Source organism: Aristolochia californica, unplaced genomic scaffold, assembly GCF_029961685.1.
Source record: "Aristolochia californica isolate CCGP_79_NKW_82.1479 unplaced genomic scaffold, dmAriCali1.0.hap1 SCAF_7, whole genome shotgun sequence".
Classification (NCBI taxonomy): domain Eukaryota; kingdom Viridiplantae; phylum Streptophyta; class Magnoliopsida; order Piperales; family Aristolochiaceae; genus Aristolochia; species Aristolochia californica.
In genome coordinates, this window is record NW_027182268.1 from 5,580,916 (window position 1) to 5,607,814 (window position 26,899).

General features: G+C 38.6%; 4 protein-coding genes across 6 annotated transcripts; 3 read left to right on the top strand and 1 right to left on the bottom strand.

Annotated features, from left to right (window-relative positions):
• Nucleotides 1-7,772: 7,772 nt before the first annotated feature.
• Nucleotides 7,773-10,409, top strand: LOC137937815 (14-3-3-like protein). The gene is made up of 4 exons (XM_068782992.1): nucleotides 7,773-8,357; nucleotides 9,408-9,530; nucleotides 9,722-9,838; nucleotides 9,944-10,409. Exons 1-4 carry the CDS (start codon nucleotides 7,881-7,883, stop codon nucleotides 9,995-9,997), a joined length of 771 nt encoding a protein of 256 aa, XP_068639093.1. The 5' UTR covers nucleotides 7,773-7,880; the 3' UTR covers nucleotides 9,998-10,409.
• A 1,962-nt stretch (nucleotides 10,410-12,371) lies between these two features.
• LOC137936975 (VQ motif-containing protein 9) lies at nucleotides 12,372-14,389 on the top strand. 3 transcript variants are annotated; one of them, XM_068781967.1, is made up of 2 exons: nucleotides 12,372-13,376; nucleotides 13,832-14,389. In XM_068781967.1, the coding sequence occupies exon 1, from the start codon at nucleotides 12,559-12,561 to the stop codon at nucleotides 13,339-13,341; it is 783 nt and encodes a 260-aa protein (XP_068638068.1). In that variant the 5' UTR covers nucleotides 12,372-12,558; the 3' UTR covers nucleotides 13,342-13,376; nucleotides 13,832-14,389. The 3 variants fall into 3 exon arrangements, with proteins under 3 accessions (XP_068638068.1, XP_068638069.1, XP_068638067.1); XM_068781968.1 differs by having other exon boundaries at nucleotides 13,966-14,389; XM_068781966.1 differs by having other exon boundaries at nucleotides 13,828-14,388.
• Nucleotides 14,390-16,689: 2,300 nt separating this feature from the next.
• Nucleotides 16,690-20,284, top strand: LOC137937814 (putative WEB family protein At1g65010, chloroplastic). Its single transcript, XM_068782991.1, has 3 exons — nucleotides 16,690-17,056; nucleotides 17,766-17,934; nucleotides 18,028-20,284. Exons 1-3 carry the CDS (start codon nucleotides 17,037-17,039, stop codon nucleotides 20,161-20,163), a joined length of 2,325 nt encoding a protein of 774 aa, XP_068639092.1. The 5' UTR covers nucleotides 16,690-17,036; the 3' UTR covers nucleotides 20,164-20,284.
• A 662-nt stretch (nucleotides 20,285-20,946) lies between these two features.
• Nucleotides 20,947-26,266, bottom strand: LOC137936349 (protease Do-like 1, chloroplastic). The gene is made up of 8 exons (XM_068780945.1): nucleotides 25,814-26,266; nucleotides 25,576-25,698; nucleotides 24,992-25,163; nucleotides 24,085-24,122; nucleotides 22,744-22,942; nucleotides 22,504-22,656; nucleotides 21,723-21,857; nucleotides 20,947-21,285 (listed from the first exon to the last, which is right to left on the bottom strand). Exons 1-8 carry the CDS (start codon nucleotides 26,254-26,256, stop codon nucleotides 21,208-21,210), a joined length of 1,341 nt encoding a protein of 446 aa, XP_068637046.1. The 5' UTR covers nucleotides 26,257-26,266; the 3' UTR covers nucleotides 20,947-21,207.
• Between the last annotated feature and the right edge of the window lie 633 nt (nucleotides 26,267-26,899).

Consider the following 26,899-nt stretch of genomic DNA (forward strand, 5'->3'; position numbering starts at 1 on the left):
CCAAAAAAATAGAGAATTAGAGAGAGGATAGGAGTTGAGCCTAAGAAGAAGTTAAGGATGAGAAATAAGTCTCATCAAATTGAGCATGTCGAGTGATATATAGCCAAGAGGTGACGAGATCAACACAACGAAACCCTTTATAAGATGAGTTATATCCCATAAAGAGACACGGAAGACTATGCGGAGAAAATTTATTAGGCATATAATCACGTAGACTTGGATAAACACGACAACCAAATGGATTAAAATTTTCATAATTGGGAGAAAGACTATAGAGAATTTCAAAAGGGGACTTACCTCCGAGAAGTGATGTTGGCAAACGGTTGATGATGTAGGCAGCAGTGCTAAAAGTGTCAACCTAGAAACGAGGAGAAATGTGAGAATGGAAAAGTAGAGTCAAACCAGTTTCAGTCACATGATTGTGTTTTCGTTCTGCGCGACCGTTTTGGGCAGGAGTATATGGACAAGATAGTTGACGATGAATGCCAGACGTATGAAGGTGGTTTTTAAAATAATTGCTAGTAAATCCTGCACCACCATCACTTTAAAATATTTTTATATGAGCGGAATGTTGATTTTTCACAAAATTTTTAAATTGAAGAAAGGTATCGTAGAAATTAGATTTCAACTTCTATGGGTAAAGCCAAGTAAAATGATAATAATCATCAACAAATAAAACATAGTAAACAAACCCCAAATTTGATGTTACTGGTGAAGGACCCTATATATCGCAATGAATTAGTTCTAACACACGAATCGACCTTTTTTTCTTTTCAATAACAAGGTAAACGATGACTTTTAAAAAGTTGGTATATATCACATATTTTAAGAGATGGCAGTAATGACGAAAGATAAAGCTGACCATTTTTATTTAATAAAGAAAGAACATAATGATACACATGCTACAATTCATATGAAACATGAAAAAATTTATTTTTCAAAACAGAACAGCAAACTCTCGTCCACGACCCCGCGTCCAAGGCCCCATGAAGCGAAAGAGGAAGAAGATACAGGTGAAAGCCGTCCCGAGAGGCCCAATAAAATGTACGCCCGACGCCCCGCTGGACCTCCTTCCATGTGGCTTCGACAATCTGGGTAAATCACGCACGATACACACAGTTCTACTCGAACACAGACCTCCGCCGGAGGAGTTATTTCCAATTGAAAATGTGAAATAGGAAAATGCACCTGGTCCTTGAGCGCGACGGTTGCCTTGATAAACGTCTCGGAGGGTACGGAACATCCTTTCGTTCCTGTTGTCCTGATTGTCGTTTCGAAGCATCTCCGCAACTGAAACCATTTTCTTTTTCGTTTCTGAGTGATACCGGTGCTGTGCCGTACTGTGGTCCGCCCCTCTTTATTAGCAACTGCAAGGCCGGGTTGCAGAAAGATGGATAACGTACAACAAATTTGCTTATCTGAAAGTAGAACTGGGAGTCTGACTCTGCTGTCGAAGCAACGTCGCCGACGTCAGTAGTAAACCGCACTTTTAATCCTTTCACGGTTCTCTTGTTCCACCCGACTCCGAGGAAGAGATGCCTCCGTCATTTATCATCTTCTATTAGTTTCTGTACATGCAGGATCTCGCGCTGAAACTGCAATTGCCTTGTCCAATTCACAGAGATTTGAGATCTCGTCTTGATCAGCATCCTGCCTTTTTGGTTGTATACAACACGGTGACAACAAAGATGATGGCTTTCTTCCAGAGTTCTGCAGAAGACCTTTATTACTTGTTTAAGAATTCTTGTGACCATTTCCATCCACCATCTAGAAATTCATTACATACAAGTTGCGAATAATATCCATTCTCAAAAGCAACTTCAGATCATAGAGAGTAGAGCTAATAACTATTCTCAGTTTGTGAAGAAGTATCTTCCCAGCAGGATACAACAGATGGTGCTATCGATAGATAGGTGCTGTGGCCAGGCACTGGGAGCAAGTTCTTATGCTTCTGTAATGAACAACAGCAGCACTGAGGGGAATTAAGGAGAAGTTCTGGGTATCTCTGCTCATCATGTTCTCATACTTCTTTTGGCACTAGGTCCCAGTCAAAATTATATAGTTCAGACCCATAAAATCAATTCGATTCATGTTACTCATGCAAAGACCTTCTCTAATAAAATTATTATTTTAATTTCATGTAGACTAAGAGACGAGTCGAATACTTTGATTTATCAGCTGATGTTAGACCAAAATGGTGATAGTAGCAGTAAGAATGGACGAGGACGAGGGGAAAAAAATGTTTGGTTAGGGTTGTAAAAACGTTAGAATGAAAGTCAAATCAAATATATAAATCCGGATTGGAGGTGCTTACCATTTTTGTGATAATCTACGGCTAAGCGTTGGCAGTGGCCGTGACTCTCCAGTAGGCATAGGACGGAAAGGCCGAATGCATTCGGTGCGGGATGGGAAGGCTCGAAGGAAAAAGGGAAATAAGAGGGTAGGGATGTACACATTGATGTGAACTAAAGTATGCTTGCAACTATAAGAAGCCTCAAAGGAAATGTTTAGTAGTACATCGCTCAATTGGCCATGTCTGCCTGCCATGAGAGAGAAAACTCTCTCGTGAGAGTCATTTGCTACATTGATTGAAATTATCTACTCAAATAATCAAGTGCACAAAGACTTGCAGAGGAGAAGAAACTAAGGGGGGTTTGGTTAGTCTACAATGAAGTGGAATGAATTTTTCCTGCATTACTTAGTTCATTAAATAATGTCGTTAGTGTAGAATGAATTGAATTGAAGTTAAATTATATCACTTTATTCCACCCCCACCCCCCTTGTTGGCCTTCCTCCCTCTCCCTCTCAACCTTCGTCGTAGAGCACGGGAGGCTGAGCCTCTCGGCCTCCTAGCTTCTCCTCTCTCTCGGCCTCCCTCTCTTCTCATTCTCGGCGTACCGTCGCCGTTGGCCGTTGGCCCGTTGTTGAGGAAAACAATGGTAATAAGTTAAACCATAGTAATAAAAATAAAAAATTTTATTTTTATTTATAAAATTTTTTTATTTAATATATTTATTTTATAATTACTATATTAAATTAGAGATTTAATAGTCATAATTTAAAATTTTTTAAAATAAATATTTGATAATTTTTTTGGTTTAATTATCCCATTGCTATAATTAATTAAACCAATGGTTTTAAATTTTGTGACAATATATTATTAATTATTAATACATAAAAATATATATTATGTTATTGATAAATATATTTATTTATTTATTATATTTATTTTTTATTACTATATTAAATTAGTGAGTTTTAATGTTAAAATATTTCTTATGTTATTACAAAATAATTTTTTTTTTTTTATTTTTTATTAAGTTTTAATAATTTATTCTAGTCACACGTAATTATTGTATTAATTTATAATAAACTATAATGATTACGTAATATAATATAATTTTTCGTTAATTAGGATATTAACATATTTTAATACTACACGTTAAATCACTTATAAGTGTAGTAAACATGTTTATTTTGGTTAATTATCTGTTTAAGTATATGTTCTATTTAAATATATTATAAAAGGTTACTCATTCTCTTGTTTATATCATATTTTTTATTTTGGGGCACTAACACTTGAATCTGTTTTCCAGTGCACTTGAACTCGTCTACACTAACACCCAAGGATGAGTTGAAGTTGAATTCATTTAAGTTCAATTCAATTCTTCACTTCAATTCAAATTCATTATGGACTAACCCCCCCTAATGAAGGCCAACTAATTGAATTTCCCTCATCCAATTGATATATAAGAGAAAAGTAGAAAGCATTCTTTCAATTAAGCATCCAAACAACTACATCAAAGAAGCAAATGCCCAGAAAATGAAGAAAATGTATTTGATGAAGACCATCTAACTAGTGATCACCTGTCTAAATGACCCGTTCTAGAAAAGATACGGAATGCGAGTCTCCAAAATCTGTAAATTGTCTATTTTTGTGATTAACAGCTCATCATGAAAATCTTAAGTATTTTATTGAGACTTTAAGTCAACATTCCACCAAGTTTGACAAAACAACAAAATGTCCCTTTCTCTCAGCTCATCAATTCAATTTTTAAATGTTAAGAACATGTTTGTTTTAGATTTTTTTACCCTAAACAAACTGGCTTTGGACTCTCAAGGAAAAATTGATGAATCCCAAATGCTCTCAAACTTTGAAAAAAAATGGAAATTAAATTTGGGCATTTCAAAGAGTCATCCAGAAAAAAAGTGAACTATTTCATGCTTTTATTTTGAAATCTTCATTTGCTTAGCATCTTTAGTACTATAATCATAGTCTCATTTGTTGAAACCATATTATTCAAACTAGCATTTGAAATTGAAGGACTATTAAATAATTTAAAATTTTGGGGTTAATATTTGGAAAAACCAAGTATCTACCTATTCATATTTTGAAGTCAATTGTTTATACTTGGTTAGACATGTTTGAACCATCGATCTCTGACTATCAAATCAAGTTCATGTGTTCAGATAATGTCTTGAGGTTTTGTTTTTCCAAAATGCAACCATCACCAAGCATATACTTTAAAATTAATTGATTGGACTTGTTCTATCAAATCTAAACTCAGGATGTTTTGTTCAGATTCCTAACTAGTGAGCCTGCATTGTGAAATCATATTCAACTGAGCAGCCTTAAGTGATTCCCCTATATTTGAAAAACTAATTCAGTTTTATCAAAAACTTATATGTTAAAATCAAGTCATTGAAGACTATTTGAGCTACTGTTTACATTGAATAAGTACTTAGGATTACTGTCTTGATCTGTGTGATTGAATTATGATATATACATTAGTGAGAGACGTTTATGATTGGGTCATATTATAAGCAAGTAACCTTGTATAATTTGGTCAACCTTTGGCGAGATAAGACTGCTCTCATCCCAATTTGATTGAGTGTAACCTGTATGGATAAGGAGGAGATGCAGTTAAGTCTCATCTTCTATCGTGAGCCATAAGAACTTGGGGTAGGCAATGCTAAAATCCCCTTTAATGGGCCTCAGTTGCTGTAAAATCCAAGTGTGGGTTTAGGTAGGTTTGCTTAGTTGGTTGCTAGAAAATCCCTTTGAGTGTCAAGGTTAGATAATCTAGTTCCTATTGTATTCATATGTGAAGATGAGTTATTGTAAATAGGTTGTAGTGGTCAATTAACTGGTGTAAAACCTAGGGTGGTCAACTTTGTAATTGACTTAGAGGTAATTTGTTCTAAGTGTCATTTGGTAACCCGAACACAATAATATTTGCCTACTTAAAGGAACTTTTGTGCCAATTTGTAAAACAAACCATCCTTGCAAAATTTTACAACAACAAAAAACTTGGATAAATTGATTGATAGCTGTTGAAAATCCCTTTAAGGGTCTAGGTGCCTACACCTAGTGCTATTGAGCATAAATCCCAGAAGTTGGGTAGACGTTGTAATTTGGACCCTGTAGGTTTATTGTTGTAGATATTGTTTGACTACAAAACATAGTAAATTAACTTTGAAGTGCAGATACCATGACAATGGGTTAACAATTCAAGACAGTCTTGGATTATGAATTACAACAAAAAAAAATTGTTTAAATGTGGTTGATTGTAAATTTACATGCTTTGTGTGTTTGAACATAAAAATTAATAAATGTATTCACCCTTTCCTCTAGATTTATCCTTGTAGAACCTAATAGATGCATTTGTATAAGATTTTATAGCTGATACATATCCAATTTTGACCTACACGATTCATTTTCTTATGAAAATTCTTGTCCTCAGGGATTCAATGCCAACACATAAGGACTAAGAGGCATGAACCAGGTCGAGGAGTTTCACCTCTGCAACCCATGCTCAAATATACGACAAATGATTAATGAGCATGGTTTGAGCTCATATCCAATCTCATTAGGTCTCACAAGAGTAAACCTAGAGGAGGAGATGGATAGGTTCACTAACTATAATGATCAATTTTCCTTTTTTTATTCTAATAAGACAATTTATATACAAGCAATGCAATAAACAAATCCAAAGATACTTCATAAACCACAATCACAAAAGGAATTTTAGTGGTTAACAACCCAAACTTGGATTGCTAATTCAAAGTCCAATGATGTCTACAATTAAATAACCTCAACAATCAAATTACAATAATTTGCCCTCTTTGAGACTTACAACAACAAATAAGACACTAGCCTACATTGACAATGGAATTTATAACTCAACACACTATAATTCGGTTCACACAAGCTAATTGTGTGGTTTTACGATTACAAGGTACTCTTGCTTTATAGTGAATGCACAACATGCCTCTTGATAAGCAGATTTCACAATAATAAGAACATTAAAAATGATTTTAAAGTCATGAGTATAGTGACGAGTAATCTCAATAATGAGATTTTCGAAAACTGGTTATTAGAATGCTCCAAACGAGAATCTAAATTGATGGACTCACATGTAAAATCAAATGTTGAACTTAAAAAGATATGATTTCAAAATATGGGGACAAAACCTTAACATGTAAAACCTAAACAATGTTACATTTTAAAACAAAAAATTAAGTTTACTTAGTGTTCTTGAAAGCCTTGAGTTTGGCTTATTTCAATGGCACAAATGATTCAAAGTATGTTAGAGCGCATGAGAGAGCTTCAAATAATTGTAGCAATGCTTGTAATGTATTGAAGGCACACAATCGCTTAGATTGAAGAAGATCTAGTATTAAAAAAAATAGTTATTTTGTTTGAAAAATAATTTTTTATCCACTAATAAAAAATAACAAAGCCATTACTAAAAAATATGAAATATTGTTGATCATAATGGTATGTCAGTTACATACTTTGGAGACCTACAATAGGTAGATTGCAGCTTGAAATATTCAAAGGTAACATTCTAGGCCACAACATTCAAACGAAAATAGGGTCATTTGAATGGTCACTCTTTCTTGGGCCGGCAAGGTTCAAAAGAGAGTGATTGTTTGAATGATCTTCAACTTGAATTTCGCTATCTTTCAAATATTGAAGCTATGTTTGAATAATCTAATGTTTTTGTTAATTCTTATTGTGAAGCAACATTCGAACAATCATTACCTTTCTTAATTTTCTTCTACAATTAACAGCCATTTGAATGTTGGAATTCCATTTGAAGGGTCATCACTTCTTGAAGTTCATTGTTAGTAAATCACCTCAGGTTAGTGAATCGCCTCTTTTGATTTTCAGATGCTATTGTTATTAGAAACGTATTAAGTATTAACTGCAGTGATTACAACATTAAATCTCCCCTTTTGAATGTATAGAAATTAATAAGTGCAGGTATTTAGGCTCTACTTGATACATAAAAGGTTGTCTGATCCACACGGACCACTCATCGTGGATTATGCACTTGGGTGGCTACTTGTGGTTGAGCCCCACTCGTGACACCTCGATCCGCACTGACGACCACTGCTTTTGTCGTGCACCCACGGTTCTTCCCAAAAAACAGGGAAAAGAAGCTTTGGTTGAATAGTAGCGGTGGAGAGAACCGGAGTCCGAAAGGCCGATACCGATATGAAGCTAGTAGGAATATTAGATATTAAACAATATTTTTTACGTCCACTTGGCCAGGCTGGCGAAAGCGACGCTTATACGTGTATATCTGTGACGAGCCGGCGATAGATTTTTTTACCAATTACCACGGAAAAAAAAAACAAAATCGTTTTTTACTGGAAAAACCGTGAGGGGCGTCGGTGACATTTCACATTTTTCCGTTTTGTTCAAAATTTAAATTCTGAATAAAGAGAAATAAAAGGCAGAGGGACAGAGACAGTTGCCAACTCCTCCTTTTCCTCTTTCTCCCTCTATTTCTTCATTTCTCTCGCTTCCTCCCCCCATTTTTTTCTCCCTTCGCTCTGACCAGGAAGGAAGAAAACCCTAACCCTAATCCATGGCTTCTCAGCGGGAAGAGTACGTTTACATGGCAAAGCTCGCCGAGCAGGCCGAGCGCTACGAGGAGATGGTTGAATTCATGGAGAAAGTGGCGGCCGCTGCTGAGGCCGAGGAGCTCACCGTCGAGGAGAGGAATCTCCTTTCCGTGGCTTACAAGAACGTGATCGGCGCCAGACGCGCCTCCTGGAGAATCATCTCGTCCATCGAGCAGAAGGAAGAGAGCCGCGGTAACGAGCACCACGTCGTTGCTATCCGCGACTACCGTTCCAAGATCGAGTCCGAGCTGACTTCGATCTGTGACGGGATCTTGAAGCTTCTTGACACCAGGCTCATTCCCTCGGCTGCCGCGGGCGATTCCAAGGTCTTCTATTTGAAGATGAAGGGCGATTACCACCGATATTTGGCCGAATTCAAGACTGGTGCTGATAGAAAGGAGGCTGCCGAGAGCACGCTCGCGGCGTACAAGTCTGCTCAGGTATGGGTTATTGCCACTGTGTTGCTTAGTTCCTTTTTTTTTTTTTTTTCTTCAAATCTTTCGCTATTTTTCTATTCATACTTATCTGGATCTGGCTCAGATGAGCGTGTTGGTCTCGTGATGTTTAATTTCTTTTGTTCCACTTGGTTGTATTGCGGGAGATCTTGGAAAATTTTGTCGAATGCTACACTAGATTTCCTCATTTCCTGGCCAGATTTACTTGTTCTGAACTAAATGGTCTTGACTGCTGTATTCTTGTTTGATAACCTTTAGTAGACTTTTAATGTCTAGATCAAGGTCTATTCCCATATATTATGTGGAGAAAGTCATTCCTATGTTTTGATACGTGTTAGTTCCTTGTTCTCTGGAAGATGTTGCGTGCTTCATCTTATAGATACTTGGGGGTGGGGATTTCACTACTTTTAACTGGATCCTCGTAGGATCACGGTCTTATAATTATGATTTATTTTGTCTTCTTAACCATCTTCAATCTGGATCCTGTTTTTCTTTTTTATTTTTTCTTTTTCTTTTTCCTTTGGAAAAGAGTTTCTGCATATTTGTGCTATGTGGAAATCGGGGTTGAAATGTAAATTTCTAAGCTTTTAACTTTTTTAAGCCCTTTATTAATTAAGGCTTAGTTACTTCGCTTCCAGGTCTAATGAACAGATCGTTATTCATTATTGCGAGCCTAATATAGATAATGAACTTAGGTTAAATTTCATTTATTAGTCAGGTGGTATGTGAATTTGACAGTTCGTCAGCTTTGGATTACAGATATGAAATTTTCTTTGTTTTGTTCTGAAGTAATTGGTTACTTTCTGCAAGTTTATAGTCTAAAATATATGGTTGTGATTTGTCATTTGACATTAGTCATGTCGTCTATGTGATTTTGGTTTGTCATTTTTTGACATTAGTCATGTGCTCTATGTGGTTGAGGTTTGTCATTTTGACATAATCATGCCCTTTATGTGGTGGGTTGTTCATGTCCTGTTTGTTTTGTGTGAAGAAGCTTCGTTGTTTATTGATCTTTGTTTTGTATTCTGAGTGCAGGACATTGCTACAGCCGAGCTTGCTCCTACTCATCCCATTCGGCTCGGACTTGCTCTCAACTTCTCTGTTTTCTACTATGAAATCTTGAATTCTCCTGACCGTGCCTGTACACTAGCAAAACAGGTAATGAACATTGGAAATATATCCTTGTCGTCTCAACCTGTGGAGAGCATTCTGAACTGTATTATATTTCTCATCTTATCTTTGGAATATAATTATTCTTTAAAATAGGTCTGTGTTGAGTGAGGATATCCTGGGGATCCAATGCTTTTCTAGGGTATGAATGATTATACTTGAAGCTTTGCTTCTTGTAGGCATTTGATGAAGCCATTGCAGAATTGGATACCCTTGGGGAGGAATCATACAAAGATAGCACATTGATCATGCAGCTCCTTCGTGACAATCTCACCTTGTGGACTTCTGATATGCAGGTCTGTGGTCTTAGATCTGTATTTTTTTTTTGTTTGTTGTTGATTCATATTATTTTTCATCAGATTAAAGTTTTGAGAATTCCGTCGTATCTCACCTGTTTTTAGGATGATGGAGTTGATGAGATAAAAGAGGCAGCCAAGCGTGAGGACGAGCACTAGTACTGGTAGAAGAACTCGGTTTCTGATTGCGGGTTATAGGGTTTTTGCTTCTCTGTAATTTCTAACGGAGAAGAAAGGTTGTTCTTTGTGATTGAAGGATACTGTGACTTATAGGAGTTTCAGCTCTTACCATAACCCGACCTTCTAGATACCGAGTTAGTTTGGGGTATCTGCCAATTCTCTGGCCCCACTTATTTATTTTCAGCTTATTTTCCTTTTTTTTTTTTTTTTCTTTATGGGGTCGTCTTCTTCTTCATCCACGTCTGGAGTTGCTTTTGCATTTGGGCCTGTTGGTAGCTATGGTTCTTTCTCTGCTCAAAAGTGTTGATGTCTTCTTTCTTTTAAGGCGTTTTGTGGCAGACCACTGGTACTGATTAAATGCTTACTCCCTCTATATATTGATATTGCATTATTTGTGGTCCCTTTGGGTCAATGAGGGGAAAACAAGCTCCTTAGAATAAAAAAAGGAAAATTCTTAGTTGTAATAGCTTGAAAAGCGCTGCAGTTCCACACGAAATGTGGCGAAGATAACGCCGGAGTCTTACACAGGTTTAGAATATGATCTACCCAGATTGCTTTTGATTTTCATGTATTTGTTATGAGTCTCTCTTTATTTATTGTTGTGGGAACTACGAAATTGTCTGGTGGACTCCACTCGACCCGAAGGATTTGTATCTTCAGTGTGGTGAATACGAAAGACGAGGTATTGCATTTCCATGGCAGCGTAGGTGTTGGCTTCAATTGTCACTTCAGTCCCAGTGGAGTATTTTGTTCGTGATGTTTCTGAACTAATAAGGTGTAAGATGAATTGAAAATTACAGAAGGCTGAGAGCGTTGTCCATTCGGTGTTAAAGTCGGGAAAACCTTCACTAGTAGAGGCTGAAGTCTCACGGTCGGCATATAATTAGACAAGCTCGATAGCGTTTAAACGGGCATTCTCCATGCTAGTACGTCAGAATTGCTTGAGATTATGCCAATTAGTCTTGCAAACCCAAGAGCGCCAGTACTGCTTAGGGTTTGTTCAATAAATTACTCAGGTACGTAGTTAGTCCATAGATTAACTCCAAGGTTAGTTGCTTCGGAGGAAGATGAAAGAGACCTGTTTTTCAAATCAATAGCCTCACTTCTCCTGTAAACTGAAATTCTCTCCCCAGCAACATTGCCTGGTCGGTAAGGACTAAGATGGAGTGTTAGTAATCGAGAGCTGATGAAGGATTAAAGTGCCGTGCTTATCTTTATTGCTGGGAACATGGGGCTGCCAAAGGACCCACTGCACTTACCTTGTCGCCTTTTAACCATTGGAGGGGCAAGGGTTGAGTAAAGACTCCTGCATCATATTCCAGCCGCAATGCTTGACCTCCTGCCTCCCCCAATCTCCCTTGGCCATTACCCATCATGATCCATTGGTTCTCTCTTGAGCACCCACATGACCTGTTTGATCGTAGGCGTGAAAGGGACAAAAAGGCCCAAATTTTTTATTTCAACTTTCACAGGATGGCCATGACTGACGACATCAACAAGAAATCTTTCTGGTTTATGCCTGTACTATCAGTACGAACACCGTTTCTTCGATTCGGACCAGTGTTTTACCAAGTAAATTAGTCTCTCGTTTCTTCGCTAAAGAGTTCAGGGTTTGGGGAAGGAATCTGCGTTTCTTTCCAAACGAAAGCGACAGAGACTCCTTATCCCTTGAGTTTTTGAAGATAATATAGGGAGTGGATGAGAGAGAACATTGTGGCTTCTGGGTGAAACAAGACGAGAGCTTGTTCACTAAAAAATGAGAGAAGAAAGCGGGTTGAAAGGAGAATCAAGCGCGTGCAGGAGAGAGGAGATGACGGTTTTGGTTCTTTTAATTTCTGTCATCTTCTTCATGTGAACGCCTCCAGTTTGGTGGCATCTCACGTTGCAGATAAGGTACAGAGTGATCTCCTCCTCCCCTCGCATTCTTTTATATGGTCCTTCTTTCCTTCACATATTGAGCACTCTTTTACAAGTAAAAGAATTCTTTATTTATCTGGAATTATTGAATACTTGTCCTACCATTCACAATTACTTTTTATTTTATTTTTTATTCAAGAAAAATTAGCTATAAATTCTCTTAGTTTATTCATCTTATTCTTTTGCTTGTACGTAATTTTTCTAATTTTTGTTCATTATTCTTAATAAGATGGCCCACATGACTAAATGGGCCTGATGTGACCTACTGGGCCTGGAGACTGGTCCAATTGAGTGTAGGAAAAGTCTTCACCAGCGGCGATTTAAAAACTAAAAGAGTCCAAATTCCAACGTCACTTCGTATTCTCTTTTTCCATTTCTGCCTTTAAATTACACCCGTCATTTTCTGACGTTTTTCAAACGCTTTCTTTGACCGTCATCTCCTCTCTCTCTCTCTCTCTGGATGTCCTCTGCACCCAACTCTGATAACGCATTCCTCACCTGATTTATCTGGTCCTTTCATACAGAAACACCATTTTCAAACCTGGGTTGGGGGCGAGAAAGGGGGGAAGTAAGTGTAGATTAGGGAGAGTGTGAAAGGGGCATTAGAGAGGGGAGGTGAAGTAATGGAGAAAAGCTGTCACTCTGCGGACTCTTCCAACACCAGTAGTAGCAGCGGCAGAAGCGATCACTATCTCAGACAGCTCAACAAGTCTTCTCTCAGAATTTCTAAGCCTGCTGTGGCGATCAGAAGACCCAACTTGGAAGCCCATGTTGCTCAAAGTCAAGCTCATGCGCAAGTTTCTAGTAATCCGCAGCCTAATCCTGCGTCTTCGTCGTCCTCGGGGGCTGCTGCTTCGCAGCCTCAACCTGTTCACCAGCAGCCCCCTGTGTACAATATCAACAAGAATGACTTCCGGGATGTGGTGCAGAAGCTTACGGGCTCGCCGGCCCACGAGCGGTTAGCCACCCCACCGCCTATTCATCCACCAAAGCCCCAAAGCTCTCGTCTTCAGCGGATTCGTCCACCGCCGCTTGCTAACCTCCCGGCCGCTAGACCACCTGCGCCCGTTTCGGCTCCAGCTATGGTCCCGCTGGTCTATGCTCAGCGACCCAGATCGCCTGCTCCGCCCTTTTCGCCGCTTCCTCCGTTTCCGACTGTCAGTGCTGCCGCGGAGTCGCCCATCTCGTCTTATATGCGTTACCTGCAAAGCTCGATATCCAACCCTGTTGTCGCCGGTCAACTAATGTTCCCACCCAGTTCCCCCGTCAGTCTAGGACCTGTGCTCTCGCCATACCCGATGCTGTCACCGAGTCTGCTGTTTTCCCCGACTGCGCAGCTGGGTTTCCCTGGGCTTCCGTCTTCGCCGAGGCTGCCGGTGCCTAGTCCGAGGTGGAGGGATCTATGAAGAAAACGGTTCTTTTTTATTGGTTTCAAGTAAAGGTAAATGAAGGAGTTCTTTTCTCTAAATATAGAACTTTTAAATGACTTGTTCGAGTGCTTTGCTTTATTTTCTTTCCCTTTTTTTCTGTAAATAAGCAGTTTGTACAATTCATTATTGCTAGATTAGCAGAAAAGTCTAACAATGGATTATGTTCTTTATCCTTTAAACTGGGTTCTGTTCTATATAGTATTTATAGGCGGATGTGTTCGGAAAATTGTTCATTATTTGTCTACCTTCGAGCACAACTTGGAACGAGTTTGCCTCGAATTCTGTTGTTGTTGTTGTTGTTTTTTGAGGATTAGTTCAGTGAATGTTGAGTTTGTTAGTTCCTTTAGGTAAGCCTGTTTAGCACATCAAGGGTTGGTGATTTAGTGGAGCCATGCTTGATTGTAGACGGACCTGGCCTTGTTATACTGACCGTCCTTTGTTTTTGTGATGGATGTATGCAAGGTAGCTGGAGAAAGACTACATTTGGGTTTCGCTTTTAATGACACAGATGCAAGATGTGAAGCAGAGGTTAAGAGAGCTATGAGCTCTTGCTCCCTGTTTTTACTTTAATGTAGTTTAACTTGTTTTCGTGATTCTCAGACTGCTGCAATAACATGGTGAGGATTCAGTGTCAAACTTGGTACTATCTTGTGGATTTGCTCTTGTTCACTGTGCTACCTTGTGGTATGTGTACTTTGCCAAATGTTTGAGGTCTTGGCCTAAAGTGGCTTATTTTGCAGATTCAACTTAGTCACTAAATTCTAGCTGGAATTCATTGGTTGCTCACATTGTGACTGAAGAATTGTTGAGTTTATAAGGAGTACAAGAAAGTTGCGAGTGTCTTTATTCTTCCTTTTCCCTAATTGAAATGCATTTTCAGTGTGTAAATTATCCATGCTTACTCTTGAAAATTTTGACTTAAACATTTTATGGGGAAGCATTATGTTCTCTTTTATTGTAGAGTTTTTATTCTCATGGAACAGAAAAAACCACCGTCATTTCACTGTTCCATTTGAACAACTCAAGTTCACTTGTTCTTCTTTGTTGTAATTCTAGTAGAAAGAGCAAAGACAAAGCAAAAGAAAGATCAGGGTGGCTTTTGACTTTTTCCTCATCCATACTAAGCACATCTGGAAGTGTTAAAAACTTCTGCAACAGAATTTCCTAATGCGGAATGCACCATTATTCAATTCTAGCTATGTTGTTGTTGAAAAGGAAAGAGAGGATCATTTTCTTGTGTGAAACAAATGCATGGAACTGGCTTTATGTAGTCGAGGGAATAAAAAACTAAAGAATAGCTGTTTGATGTAAATATACCCTCTTATTATTTGAAAATGGCAAAAAGATGTTTTTTCTTTGAATTGAGATTGATCAAATTGTGCTCCGGTTATGTTCTAATCTTCCCTACCATTTCTGTTTAAGAGCAACATCTTCCAAAAACAGATGCATTATACCTTGCAACTTCTCTCTTTACATTCCACTTGGGAGGAACAATAAATTTAACGGAGTGATCATGACAGAAGTTCTTTGATTTATCTTGGAATTTTTTTTGTTCCTTGGTAATACTGTTAAACCGCCTGGAGTTACTGCAGATGCATTTGATCCACCAAGTTGTCACATCTGGAAGTCCAAACTGCTTCTATATAAATCGGTTGTGTCAAAAACCTTATTCACTCGGATTCTTATACATGAAAACCGGATGGCATGGGTTGGTGGAAGTCAAGGGCAATGGATGATAAGAGTTTGTCTTTTATTTTTATTTTCTTGAAATGGTGCAAAGCTTTTTATTAAGCAACACTAGTACAGCACTGGATACAGCAGCACTATAAATCCTCCTCTAGAGGTCAAGAGAGTTCCCGGTACAAAGAGTAGTTTTAGTGAGTCCAAATTTGGCAAGCTTATCTGCAATAGAGTTGGCTGTTCTGGAGATTTTGCTCCAGGCAGTGAAGATCATCCTAAAAGCCCAGGAGCCGGAGTCTTTTATCTTTTCTTGAAGATCTGTTTTTCCTTGTGTGTTGTCTGTCTATGTATTATCAGATATTTGAATATGCATGTGTGATATACTTTGTACTCAGTCCACGACCATCAGCCACAGGGCCTGCGTTTGTTAAGAGTAACATGAGTAATTTTCTCTTCTTTGTTCATGTAGAGAACGTTTGTCTTGAGAGCAATAATTTGTGGCTGGCTTAAGTCTTTCTCTACTCATTATTCTCCTTCTGGAAAGTAGTAAATGAGGTGGAGTCCTTTCAAGTTTCAACGATTTTCCTTTCATGTGTTGTGAAGGGATGTTTTCTGTACAAAATCTGTACCAACTGATAGTGCATACTTTTCTTGAGAGTAATTTGGAAGGGCCAAGGTGAATGTGCTTCACATGGGTAGGCTTCTCTCTGTATGAATGTGCTTCAGATGGGTAAGCTGTCTTCTTTAACCTTTTGAAAGTTCCACCACTCTCTACAGACGATGTGGTGACCCGTCGTCATCGAGTTTATCGGGTGGCTGAAGGAAAACGAAAAGAAGATGAAACAAGAAGATTTTTTTAATTTTGGGTGTTAAACAACCCATTCAAAACTAAGAGATGTTTTATTGAAGAAATGCAAGAACAAAAACCTCGAACCATTGGAACTAGTAAAAAGCATTCAGGATAAATTGTCTCCTGTAAACCGTTCTTCGCTCACTCATTCTCTTTCTTCGTCTCCAATCGTCTGCTCTTCTCCTCCCTCGTTTTTCTTCTATCAAATGGCCATATCAGCATTCGTGAGCAGAAGCATCCTGGTTTTCTCTTCCGCCCCCGTGTTTCTCCCAAGGCGGAAATTGGGTTTTAGAACGATGAGCAGCAGTCGTCTCGGGTTTATGTCGTCATTGCTTCATCGTGTCATTCCAAGAAGAACAGCACAGCAGTGTTAGAACCGATCTAGGAAGAATTCAAGACAGCATCGCGTATATTTAAGATCGAGACGGAGGGCTCATGGCTCCTGTGGAACCAGGGTCGAACCTGGGTGACTTGAAACATAGGGTGAGTCCCACCCTGGGTCTATTAATTGGGTTTTAATGGTCGGTTTTCATGTGGGACCCAAGGGACCCCACTCATCATTTTTTTGACATTTCATAAGGGCAAATATTGTGTTAAGCGTTAAACCGGTCAGTTTTGGACTTTCGGACCGTAGACGGTTACAAATTGTCAGAATTCGGCGCACCTTGCGAACCACTTTCTGTCGGGAGCCGGCACAAACCCAGGGCGAACCGGTCAGCTCCGCCTTGTCAGTGGCTGGACATGCTAGACGTCGTAGGAGGAAGACCAGGATAGCCAACAATGGTTGGCAGCCCGCGCATTACCAGAGAAAGGTGGTACCGGTTCTGTTCGACGAATTCGTCGGACATGTGGATTTTTCGGCCATAATCAAAATTTGCTTCTCAGACATCGAATCTCCTGGAGGGATCGCCATGGGTGAGGCGATGCTAAATATGGAGCTGTTCGGAAAATAATGAAATGCGACGTGAAATCTGGCAAAAGACTCAGCCGAGAACGGAGAACCTCTCCTTTCCTTCTCCCATCATCTTAGCTTCTCCTCTTCCTTCTTCAGCTGTCGATTTTTCGTTTTTGCTGGCTTCTCCTTATCTTGTTGGCCCGCGGCGGAGTTGCGAAAGAATCGTGTTTGTGGATATAATCGAAGATGCAATCTTCGAAGCTCAGGTACTTCGATAATTGCCTTTTGGTTGATATTGATACATTTATGAATGATAATTTTGGTTTTCTGAAAATTAATCTGGTTCGTTTTTTTTTTTTTTTATAATTCAATTAGTCTCGGTTGTAATTCTGCGCTTCTTCAGACAACAGTCTTATCTTTTTGAATTCCTGTTGTTGTTTTTCTCTGGCTTTCCTTCTTGTCTGTCCGTAAGTTTTGATTGGCCTTGCCCTGTTATTATTTCTCTTGGTTTGTTTCAGCTTCGTATTGGTGATCCAGTTCGTTGGTTTGTTCCTCAGTTACAATTCTAACTGCAGGGATGGGCATTTTTGTTTCACACGTTTTGTTCTGTTTTGGTAGATGTTGGCTCGCTTGTATGCAACAACATTTTGGTTTTTATTTCGTTTTGTTGTTCTTACCTACGTGACTTCCTTTGTTGCTTTCCTCTGGAATTATCTGTATACCCCCCCTTGCATTAGTTCCTTCTTCGTTTATCGATACTCTACTTTGTATTCACTGAAACAAGCATCTTATTTGATGAAAACACTTTTTATTGTCCTGAAAAGGACCTACCCAAATCACAGCACCACTAATTGCGCTGATCTAGCACTTCCTGATTGATCACTGCTCCCTAAACCCTTTCAACAAACACTGGAGCTTCATCTTGAGATATATACTCATTAATGGATCTCTGGTTTCTGTTTCTTTGAATTTCAGTTTTGGGTCTTCTGAAGCCCCACGTCGGCTCTCTCCACATCTGTCCAGTTCCCAGATTACTATAGCTAATTCTTCGAAGATCAACCCTACTTTTCTGGATGAGGATTCAGATTCTGGTGGACAGCTTCTTGAACGAAATTTGTCTGCCAAGATCAAGGCAATGGCAGAGGTAGTGACTCAGTTTCGAACAAACTCAGATTTATTTATTTAATATTTTATTCTAGTTTGGTGTATTAAACATAATTTATACAATTCAACATAGAGACGGACAGAAAGAGGCTTGGAGCTGCAGCAACTGGCTCAAATCCTAGATGAACTCAAGAAAACAAAATATAAGTTAGCAGATGTAGAGAAGGAGAAAGCCCATGTTCTTGATGACCTTGAAGTGATGCAGGAAGTCGCAGAAGAAACAAACATGAAGCTTGGTATGGCCCTTTTAGGGCAAAGAGTAGCCGAAGGGAAACTGGAAAAGGAGAGAGTTCATTGCAACCAATTAGAACAAGCAATTATAGAGTCAGCTCAAAAGCGGGATCAAGCTTGGCAGCTGGAACTCGAAGCAAATCAGAAGCACCATGCTCTTGATGTAGAAGCTCTTCTGGCTGTGACCAAAGAGTTGAATATGGTTAAACAACAACTCTCCTTTGCCATTAAAGCAAGAAATGAAGCTTTTAGAGTGGCTGAGGAGGCCAGGGCACAGACATACAGGAAAAACTCAATTTATTCCAGTAGTGGATCTGACTTAGGTTCCGAGACCAATGATGTAAGTGATGAGGAATCAAAGACTGGGGAAAGTAATGAATTGGATAGGTACGCATGTTCATTGATCGAGTCACTAAAGCTTGAAAAGGAAAATGTGAAAGGTCTTGAGGCAAAATTGGCTGAAAAAGAGTTCATGATAGAGAGACTTGCAACGGAGGTGGATGAGGCAAGAAAATCTGAATCAAGGATGTCGACTTTATTATCTGAGAGCAGGGTCCGAGGCAGGAAACTTGAGCAAGAATTGGAGAAAGCAAAAGAATCAGAAACCAAAGCATTTGATTCTCGTCACTCTCTAACTAAACAGCTAGAGCAGACCACGATTTCACTTGAAGAAGCCGAGCTGATCATGGTTAATCAGGGTAGCAAACATGACAGAATGGCTAATCAGACTGCTCAGTTTCATGACACTGTTTCCACCGAAGGATCTGGCTCAAAACTTCAATTTTCTGATGAATGTGAAGACCAAAGTCTTTTGGATGGAAGTAAATTAGCAGCGGAGATGACTCTGCTCCGAAATGAGCTACAGTTAGCTATTGAAGCAGAAGAGAGGAGCACAAAGGCCATGGATGGTTTTGCTTTGGCTTTGAAAGAAGTCACAACTGAGGCCAGTCAGTTAAAAGCCAAATTAGCTTCAACTGAGGCAGAACTTGCTACTTCAAGAACAGAAGTTGAATATACTAGCATCATGTTAAGGAACTCGGAACAGAAGTATTTGAACCTTTTGAATGAATTCAGGAAAGAGATTGCTGAATTTAAGGATAAGAATGAGAGACTGAAACTAGAAGCTGAAGAATCTTTTGCGGCATGGAATGAAAAAGAGAATTGTTTTGTCAAGTGCATAAAAAAATACGAAGAGCATATTGCCCGAGAAAAAGAGGAGAACCTTGGATTGCTTGAAGCACTAAAAGAGGCCAATGAGGTTTCTAAGGTTTCCAAACAAGAGAATAAAAAGTTAAGGGACTTGCTTAAACAAGCAGTAAATGAGGCCACAGTTGCTCAAGGAGCTGCAGAGATTGCTAGAGCTGAGAATTCTCAACTGAAAGATAATTTTTCGGACATGGCTATTTCATTAGACTGTCCTAAGATTAATGAAGGTTCGGCACTTGAGAGTGTGAAAGAATTGAAGAATATGCTTTCCAAAAATGGCGATTCAAATCAAGAATCAGAGAGCAAGGAGCTCAAAAGTACAAATGGAAATGTCAAAAACAGTAAGAAACCATCAAGCGTAGAATTGTCAAATACACCACAAGTTCCTAGTCTTAGCAGCAAAATTTCACGAAGGTTTGTGCGAGAATTACCAAAATCACCACAACTTCCAAGTCTTAACACCGAAGCTCCAAAGCTCCCATTTGGGCAAAAGAATGCTACAGAGGACCTTGATATTCTTGAGGGCTCCATATTTACAGTTGACTCTCCCAACGAAATTAAGAGGGTAGACACTGAGAACCGTCCCTTGCACAGGAAAGCTCACTCTCTGGTACTAATGGATGATTTAGAACATGCGAATTCACTTGATTCTAATATTCATAGGTCTCATTTGGATGATATGGAAAACGAGAGAAGCTCGGCGGCTCAGAGGAAGAAGAGAGCATCGCTTGCTAGGTTTGGAAGCCTCATCAGAAAAAGAAGCTTCAGGTAGGCACTATGGGCTGGTGTCACGCCAGTAGGAAATCCTTCACCTCTTGTTTTGTCTTAGTATCTTCGTTTAATGTATGCACACCCACGGTTCAGTTGATATCAGCAAAACAGAAAGAAAAGAAAAGACAGAAAAGAAATTTCGTCACGAATCTATCAAAATTCCTTAAAAGTATTACCAAGCTTGCAATTACCAAACCCTCCGTTGTTGTTTCACCATACTTCCTTCAGTTGTCAAACATACATAAGAACAAGCTTTATTTCTCGTTACATATTCGGTCAAAACTCACCCGAATCAAAATCCAAATAGTATTAAGTAACAGCAGAAGACATAGGATATATTTAGGTAAAAATATGTCTGTAAAAAATGGTATCAGAGCTTATGGTTTAGGTAACATACTCCCAAATGTTACTTTAAGACATATTGTTAGGTCAATTCCCATACATTTGGTAGAGAAATGTACCAAAAATCACAATTTGTAAGTCAAAAGGGACTTAACGATCCTTCCATTAGTACTGTACTCAAAACATGACAAACCCAGATATGTCCTATTCTAGGCTATCCACATTGATGGCATAGTGAAAAAAATCCTGTACTAAATAATATCAGAGTTTTCTCTCTATTGCTGAGCACTGTTTCTGGATTCTTAAGCAGTAAAATGATTTCCAAACTACATAGGAGGCCGATGCATCGGTTACAGAAACAGAAAACCATGAGAGTACCTCTTTCAACAAGTATATCTGAATCAACAACCATGGCAGTAAGTATGATCATTTGAGACTAAGATGCCTATTAAGACTATCTACTACCATTTCTCTTTCCTGCTGGCACCGTACAAACAGTCAAAAGAGCTATCCAGATTTTACAAGCTTATAAAGGAAATCTAAGACCATCAGAAGCAATGAGGATGCAAATAGTCTGCTCAATATGTACATCAGGGATCATTTTGAGCCCATCTAATAATCCCCAAAGCAATGTGAACCATAATCAACAAATATACAATAACGTGTGTTACATAAATGCATACACCAACTACTTGCCTCCGTATCATGTTTCATCCGGCTTTGGTTCAAGGGTAACTGGGATTTTCTCTTTATGGTCGCCCCGCAATACCTCCACTATAACCTGCAATAAGAAAATAAGAAATTTGTTCGATAAAGTGGTCTATACATAACACATGTATTAATTTTTATTCAGTGATCAACATTTAACTTGAGCAAGGCATCGTGCTATGATAAGCACACAACAGTGGACTGATCCTTTATCCTAATAGAACTAGTTCATTAGATAAAGAAGAATAAAATATTATAAGTTTCAGTCACTGTTCATGCTAAACAGAAAGTTGCTTCAAAAAATTCACTTACTGTTCATAGTAAACAGAAATTTTCTTCAAAGAATTCACTTAAGTTCAAATAAATGCTAGGCTCGACAGGCTCATTTCGCTAGGTATGTTGGTGCAGCAATTTTCTTTCACTTGATTTTAAGTATATCGAATATACATAAAAAGAAAAACTGAATGCAAAAGTACAATGGTAGAGCTAAAAAAACCATCAATTGCGTACCTGATCACCTACTTTACATTGGTCAAGGATTCTGTACAAGTCACTCCCATTATTGACCTTTTTCCCATTTACAGAAACTATGATGTCACCTAAGATTAGTCGGCCATAGGCATCCCTTTTGGTTGGTAGCAAACCCTACAGAGACAAAATTCAGGTACAGCAAGACAACATGTGAAAACTAGAAAAATTTGAACACATCAACTTGAAAAGAATGGGTCAAGCATGATTCATGAACTACTGCCATTTATGGCTAGTTGGTTACATCCAAGATGGGGATGCTTAAATTCTCAAATCTAGGAAGTGCACCTAGTGCAGGTAGAAATCCCTAAACAAATGGAAATATGTATACCTAACAACTAACAAGGGCTTAGATGTGCATAATGGGTTGCTGAGAAGTGTATGACGATTACCACTCAGGTATTGTGAGCCTGTCAGAAAAGTAGACTACATCACCCAACAGCTCTAACAAGTGCAGCAATTATCTTAAAAGATCGACTTTTAACTAATATTTTCAAGAGAATAGTTCAGGTATCCACATCAACAAAAAAAAAAAAAAAAAAAAAATGGAGATCCTGCAGCTATTACAACCCTTTATCTCCTCTCGACTTCTTGATGTCAGTTTACTCTTTCATTTGCATAAACTAATAAGTGGTTCTTCTGTTATATGGACAGTTTATTCAGACTGAAAAAGCTAATGGAACAGGTGTTGGCCACTGCCATATGAACCAGGTTCTTTAGGTTGAAGCCAACACAAACCAATCAACTAATCAAGTACACATACCGCTTTACCAGCTGGACCATTAGCTGGAGCATCCAGCACAAGTACCCCACTAACACCAAGTTGCTCCACTGATTGATCAGGTGCAAATTTGATCCCCAATATTGGTCTTGTAACTTTGCCAAACTTTACTAGTTGATCAACAATGCCCCCTACCTGGGCAAATTAAAAACAATAATATAGGTCAATTGACTCAGTGGTAAGGAGGTTCCACACAAATTAACTCAATGCAAGCAACCATACAGTATCAACTGGAATGGCAAATCCAACTCCAGAGGAAGCTCCTGATGGAGAATAGATTGCAGTGTTAATCCCAATTAAATTTCCAGCACTATCAAGAAGCGGACCACCACTATTTCCTGGGTTAATGGCTGCATCAGTCTGTATAACATCCTGTATTGGGCGTCCAGTGGCAGCAGAACTGATCTCTCTTCGGAGCCCACTACATAGAGTCAAAATAAAAGATGACTTCAGTGGAACTACATAGAAGAACTAGCAAGTTCAATAGACTACAAGTTCATCATAGTCAATATCACGAAAGAAACTACATGAGATTGAGTAGCGGTATCTTCAATAGATGGTAAATGATAAGAGTTAGTGGCTGCAACCAAAATAAGTAGCAAAAACTACAAGATATAAAAAAAAAATTACAGCTTTAGTAAGTGAATAGGAAAAGGTAATTAGTTAAATAATTTTGTGTTCCAATTTACAGTCAATTGTGACAATGAAATTCTGGGCAACGAAATACTTGCCCCATGCAATTCCTTCAAGCAGAAATTACAAAAATAAATCATAGATTGAGCCAGGTTCTATCCAAAAATACCTAGCAACTTAGAAAGCCTATAACCCAATAACATTTTTAAACATTTCTCAATGTGGGACTTTTCCCACTCAACACTTCCCCTAATGTCCAGGCTTAGAGAACAGGCTTGAGACGTGGATACAAACTCCAAATGAAGCAGTGAGCCTTAGCCCTTGCTCACATCTTATTCTAATACCACTATTGGATTGAAACCAGTTCCATCCCAAATGACTAACCACTTAGGAGGCTTTTGTTCAATCTTATAACCCAATAATATTTCTTAACATTTCTCAATGTGAACTTTTCCCACTCAACAATAATAAATAAATAAAAGTAAAAAAAAAAAAAAAATACATGAGACCACCAAGCCACAAGATGGAAGATGGTTTTAACCTATAGCCTAGAAGTCTGGTACATGGCTTTTCAAATTAATGGCCCTACGAGCCAGTCCTAAGGAAGAAAAACAAGAGAAAGAAAGACTTGTCAGAGGGGATGCACTCCAGCAACAAACTCTTGTGTCTCCTCCTCTCCTCTAAGCATTATCCGCTTTACCTACCTTTTCATATGTCTATATTGATGTACTCTCTTGATCATATACATTGCCTCCTGATGCATCCATCACACTTTTTTTCGTGAAAAGTTTACCAGTTACCACTCAAAAATATAAATCCTTCTTACAAGAACCCCACTCTTGTTGGCTTTCTTTGCTTGCCAATTTGAGTTGCAATTTGCTTCTCAAATAAAGTAATAGTAATGAGTACACAGCTAGAGAAACCTCTTACCTGATCACCCCAGTGGTAAGAGTGTGATCTAGACCAAACTGCAAAACAAAGTGAGGAACAGACATGAGCCACTTTTTTTCTCTTTCTAGACGAAATTTTTATATGAAAATGGACTTTTAACGTTCAAAGGTCAAAGTCAAACTTATCTGGGATATCGTTGCAAAACTAAGCATGACTACCCAAGTAATAATTTGAAGATTAAAATTATTGAAAAAGGAAATGGTCAGATCATATGTCGATGTCGATCTCCTGTGTTCATGTTCCTAGAAGTGCAAACACAATTGGCTGATTCTTTGGCTAAAAACAGAGTTTGATGATACATTACCATAAATAAATGCTTGGTTCATTGTTTGCTTACTTAATTATTTTGATATCTGCACCCATCCTCCATGAGGATCTGTTGAATCTTATTAACAAAATCTATTTCTCATCATGCTAAAAAAATGGACTCAAATTGGATATACATAGATTCAGATTCTAACTGCATTTATTAGGATAGGGTGATTCAATTATTCACAAAAGCTATAAAATCTCATGATCTGATCGATTCCACTGCCCAGATCATTAATCCCTGGCCACACTACCAGCAATTTAGAGTAGAACCACATTCCTCCACAAGAACATACAGCTTCTAAACCTCAGTTGAATTCTAATCTAAATGCTAAGTACGAAGCATCTAACGAACAGTCTCAACACACAAGCCCAAATGGCATACACTACTTACCTGTTGGCAGAAATGCAAGAACAAAAACCTCAAACCATTGGAACCAGTAAAAAGCATTCAAGATACATGGATTGAGGAATCAACAGAAAATAAGAGGTTTTCACACAACTTTCAGTGAAGAAAACACCCTGACCCCATAATGTATGATCTAGAGAAGGGAAAGAGCAGAGTCATCACACTAACCGGATTCCCAATGGCAAAGACTTTCTGACCAACAAGCAAATCTGCAGAGATCCCAACAGGTATAGGCTTCAGTTTGTCTTTGGGTGCATCAACGTGCAGTACAGCTACATCCTTATCTTGATCAAATCCAACAATTATTGCATCATAGGTTGATTGATCACCAAATGTGACCCTGAAAAAAAAAAAGAAGCAAAAAAACACAAAAAAAAGCTTTCAAAAGATAAACAACTGATAGGATTCTAAAAAGAGTGATACGTTGTCCCCATAAACCAGAAGGATTTAAGACAACAACACCACTTTAGTATTGCAAGCCACTTGTCAGTTCGATTACAGCTTCGGGGTTTATTATATATTTTCAACATCAATAAAATGCTTAACAAGTTAGCTCAAGTTCAATAGCAATACTTTGACTCAACCAAAAACGTAGCAAAAGATTTTGAGTAACATATCGACAATGATTACTACATCTACAGGACTACTCAAAAGGCCTGGCAAATGAATCAGACCTTCAATAAATACTTAAAAGTTAAAACATCAATTTTCCTTCAACTTCAAATACATAATTACACAATGACGCTACTTACTTGAGATCAGATGCTCCACGAATGACATGATAATTCGTAACGACGTTCCCATCTTTATCCCAAACGAACCCAGAACCCGATCCTTGGGGCACCTCTAGGACATCCAATGTGAATGCATCTTGCCTTCAAGTTCAATCAATATAAAAGTCACAACAATCAACTTCAATTCACACATAATCTGCAACACAAACCTATCAGTCATCCGAAACCCAGAAGGCCAAAACAAGGATTCACATACCGGACAGCAAGATTCGTAATATAAACAACTGACGGCGTTTTCTCCTGAAAGAGACGCACGGTGGCAAGTTCGTCCGACTGGAGCTTCCGGGGAGTTGTGACGACAAAAGCAGAGGCAGGAGCCACATCAGTGACGAAAAGCGAGAATGACAGAGCAGCTGAAGCACACAGAACCAAGAAGGAATCGAAAGGAGAGGAATTTGAAAGAGCAAATTTGTCATCCCCATCGTCCCTACTATCATTCTTTGAGAGGCGATGGGAAGAGAATGAAGAGAGGAGAGGCGCAGAGAGGGTAACCCGAGCTTTCTGAAGGAGAGATCGAGGAAAGAAGAAATTGGGAAGAGGGGGCGTAAAGGGTTTTTTGGCCGCGGAATGGAGTCGAGCAGCGGGGGAGCAATGGAAGGACAATAGCAGTGACGTAGTAGCCATTGTTTCGGATGGCATGACAGGTGCCCAGAGGTGCGCGGAACAGGTGGCTCAGTGAGTGGTGTTTATATACGCACTGACTGGGACCCAAACGAGACAAAGTAGAGAATCTAGGGTTCACAGGAAAACCGGAGGGAACTCTGGAACGATCCGATTACAGAATTCATCGGGTTTAATCCGGTTTAAATAGGATTAATCATCTTAATTATGAAATAACCCTCTTTTTCCTTCTAAATCAGGTTCATCGGCTTCTTCTTAGAATGAGCAGACTCCTGCGTTTAGGTCTTTGTTTAGATAAATTATCCAAGGATTGGAATAAAAAAAATAAAATTGGATTTTATACTTTTTTATTTAAATAATTTTAAACCATAAATTTCCTTTACACGAATTTTTTTACTAATAACATAATAATAAAAAGTAACATTATATTTTTTTTTATGTTTTATACAATTTACTTAATATAAAATATAAATAAATTGATATTATCATCTTAATTATGACCAGTTGATGCAGCCAGCGGAATCGAGGCTCCGGACTTGGACGACATGACCTGACTCATCCGATCCAGCTCAAAATCGGTTCCGAGTCTGGAACACAATACCGTTACATTCCAAGCGCTTCTGATCCGAGGCGCGCAAGTTCAAGATCCCAACAGCTATTA

What these genes read in the sequence shown, in the direction of transcription:
- LOC137937815 (XM_068782992.1), top strand. Translation starts at nt 7,881, where the DNA reads ATGGCTTCTCAGCGGGAAGAGTACGTTTACATGGCAAAGCTCGCCGAG. An exon ending in CGGCGTACAAGTCTGCTCAG is followed by an intron (nt 8,358 to 9,407) that starts GTATGGGTTATT and finishes TTCTGAGTGCAG; the next exon opens with GACATTGCTACAGCCGAGCT. An exon ending in TGTGGACTTCTGATATGCAG is followed by an intron (nt 9,839 to 9,943) that starts GTCTGTGGTCTT and finishes ACCTGTTTTTAG; the next exon opens with GATGATGGAGTTGATGAGAT.
- LOC137936349 (XM_068780945.1), bottom strand. Translation starts at nt 26,256, where the DNA reads ATGCCATCCGAAACAATGGCTACTACGTCACTGCTATTGTCCTTCCAT. An exon ending in ATTACGAATCTTGCTGTCCG is followed by an intron (nt 25,699 to 25,813) that starts GTATGTGAATCC and finishes TTGAACTTGAAG; the next exon opens with GCAAGATGCATTCACATTGG. An exon ending in TCTTTGCCATTGGGAATCCG is followed by an intron (nt 24,123 to 24,991) that starts GTTAGTGTGATG and finishes TTTGTTTTGCAG; the next exon opens with TTTGGTCTAGATCACACTCT.
- LOC137936975 (XM_068781967.1), top strand. Translation starts at nt 12,559, where the DNA reads ATGGAGAAAAGCTGTCACTCTGCGGACTCTTCCAACACCAGTAGTAGC.
- LOC137937814 (XM_068782991.1), top strand. Translation starts at nt 17,037, where the DNA reads ATGCAATCTTCGAAGCTCAG. An exon ending in ATGCAATCTTCGAAGCTCAG is followed by an intron (nt 17,057 to 17,765) that starts GTACTTCGATAA and finishes TTTGAATTTCAG; the next exon opens with TTTTGGGTCTTCTGAAGCCC. An exon ending in AGATCAAGGCAATGGCAGAG is followed by an intron (nt 17,935 to 18,027) that starts GTAGTGACTCAG and finishes AATTCAACATAG; the next exon opens with AGACGGACAGAAAGAGGCTT.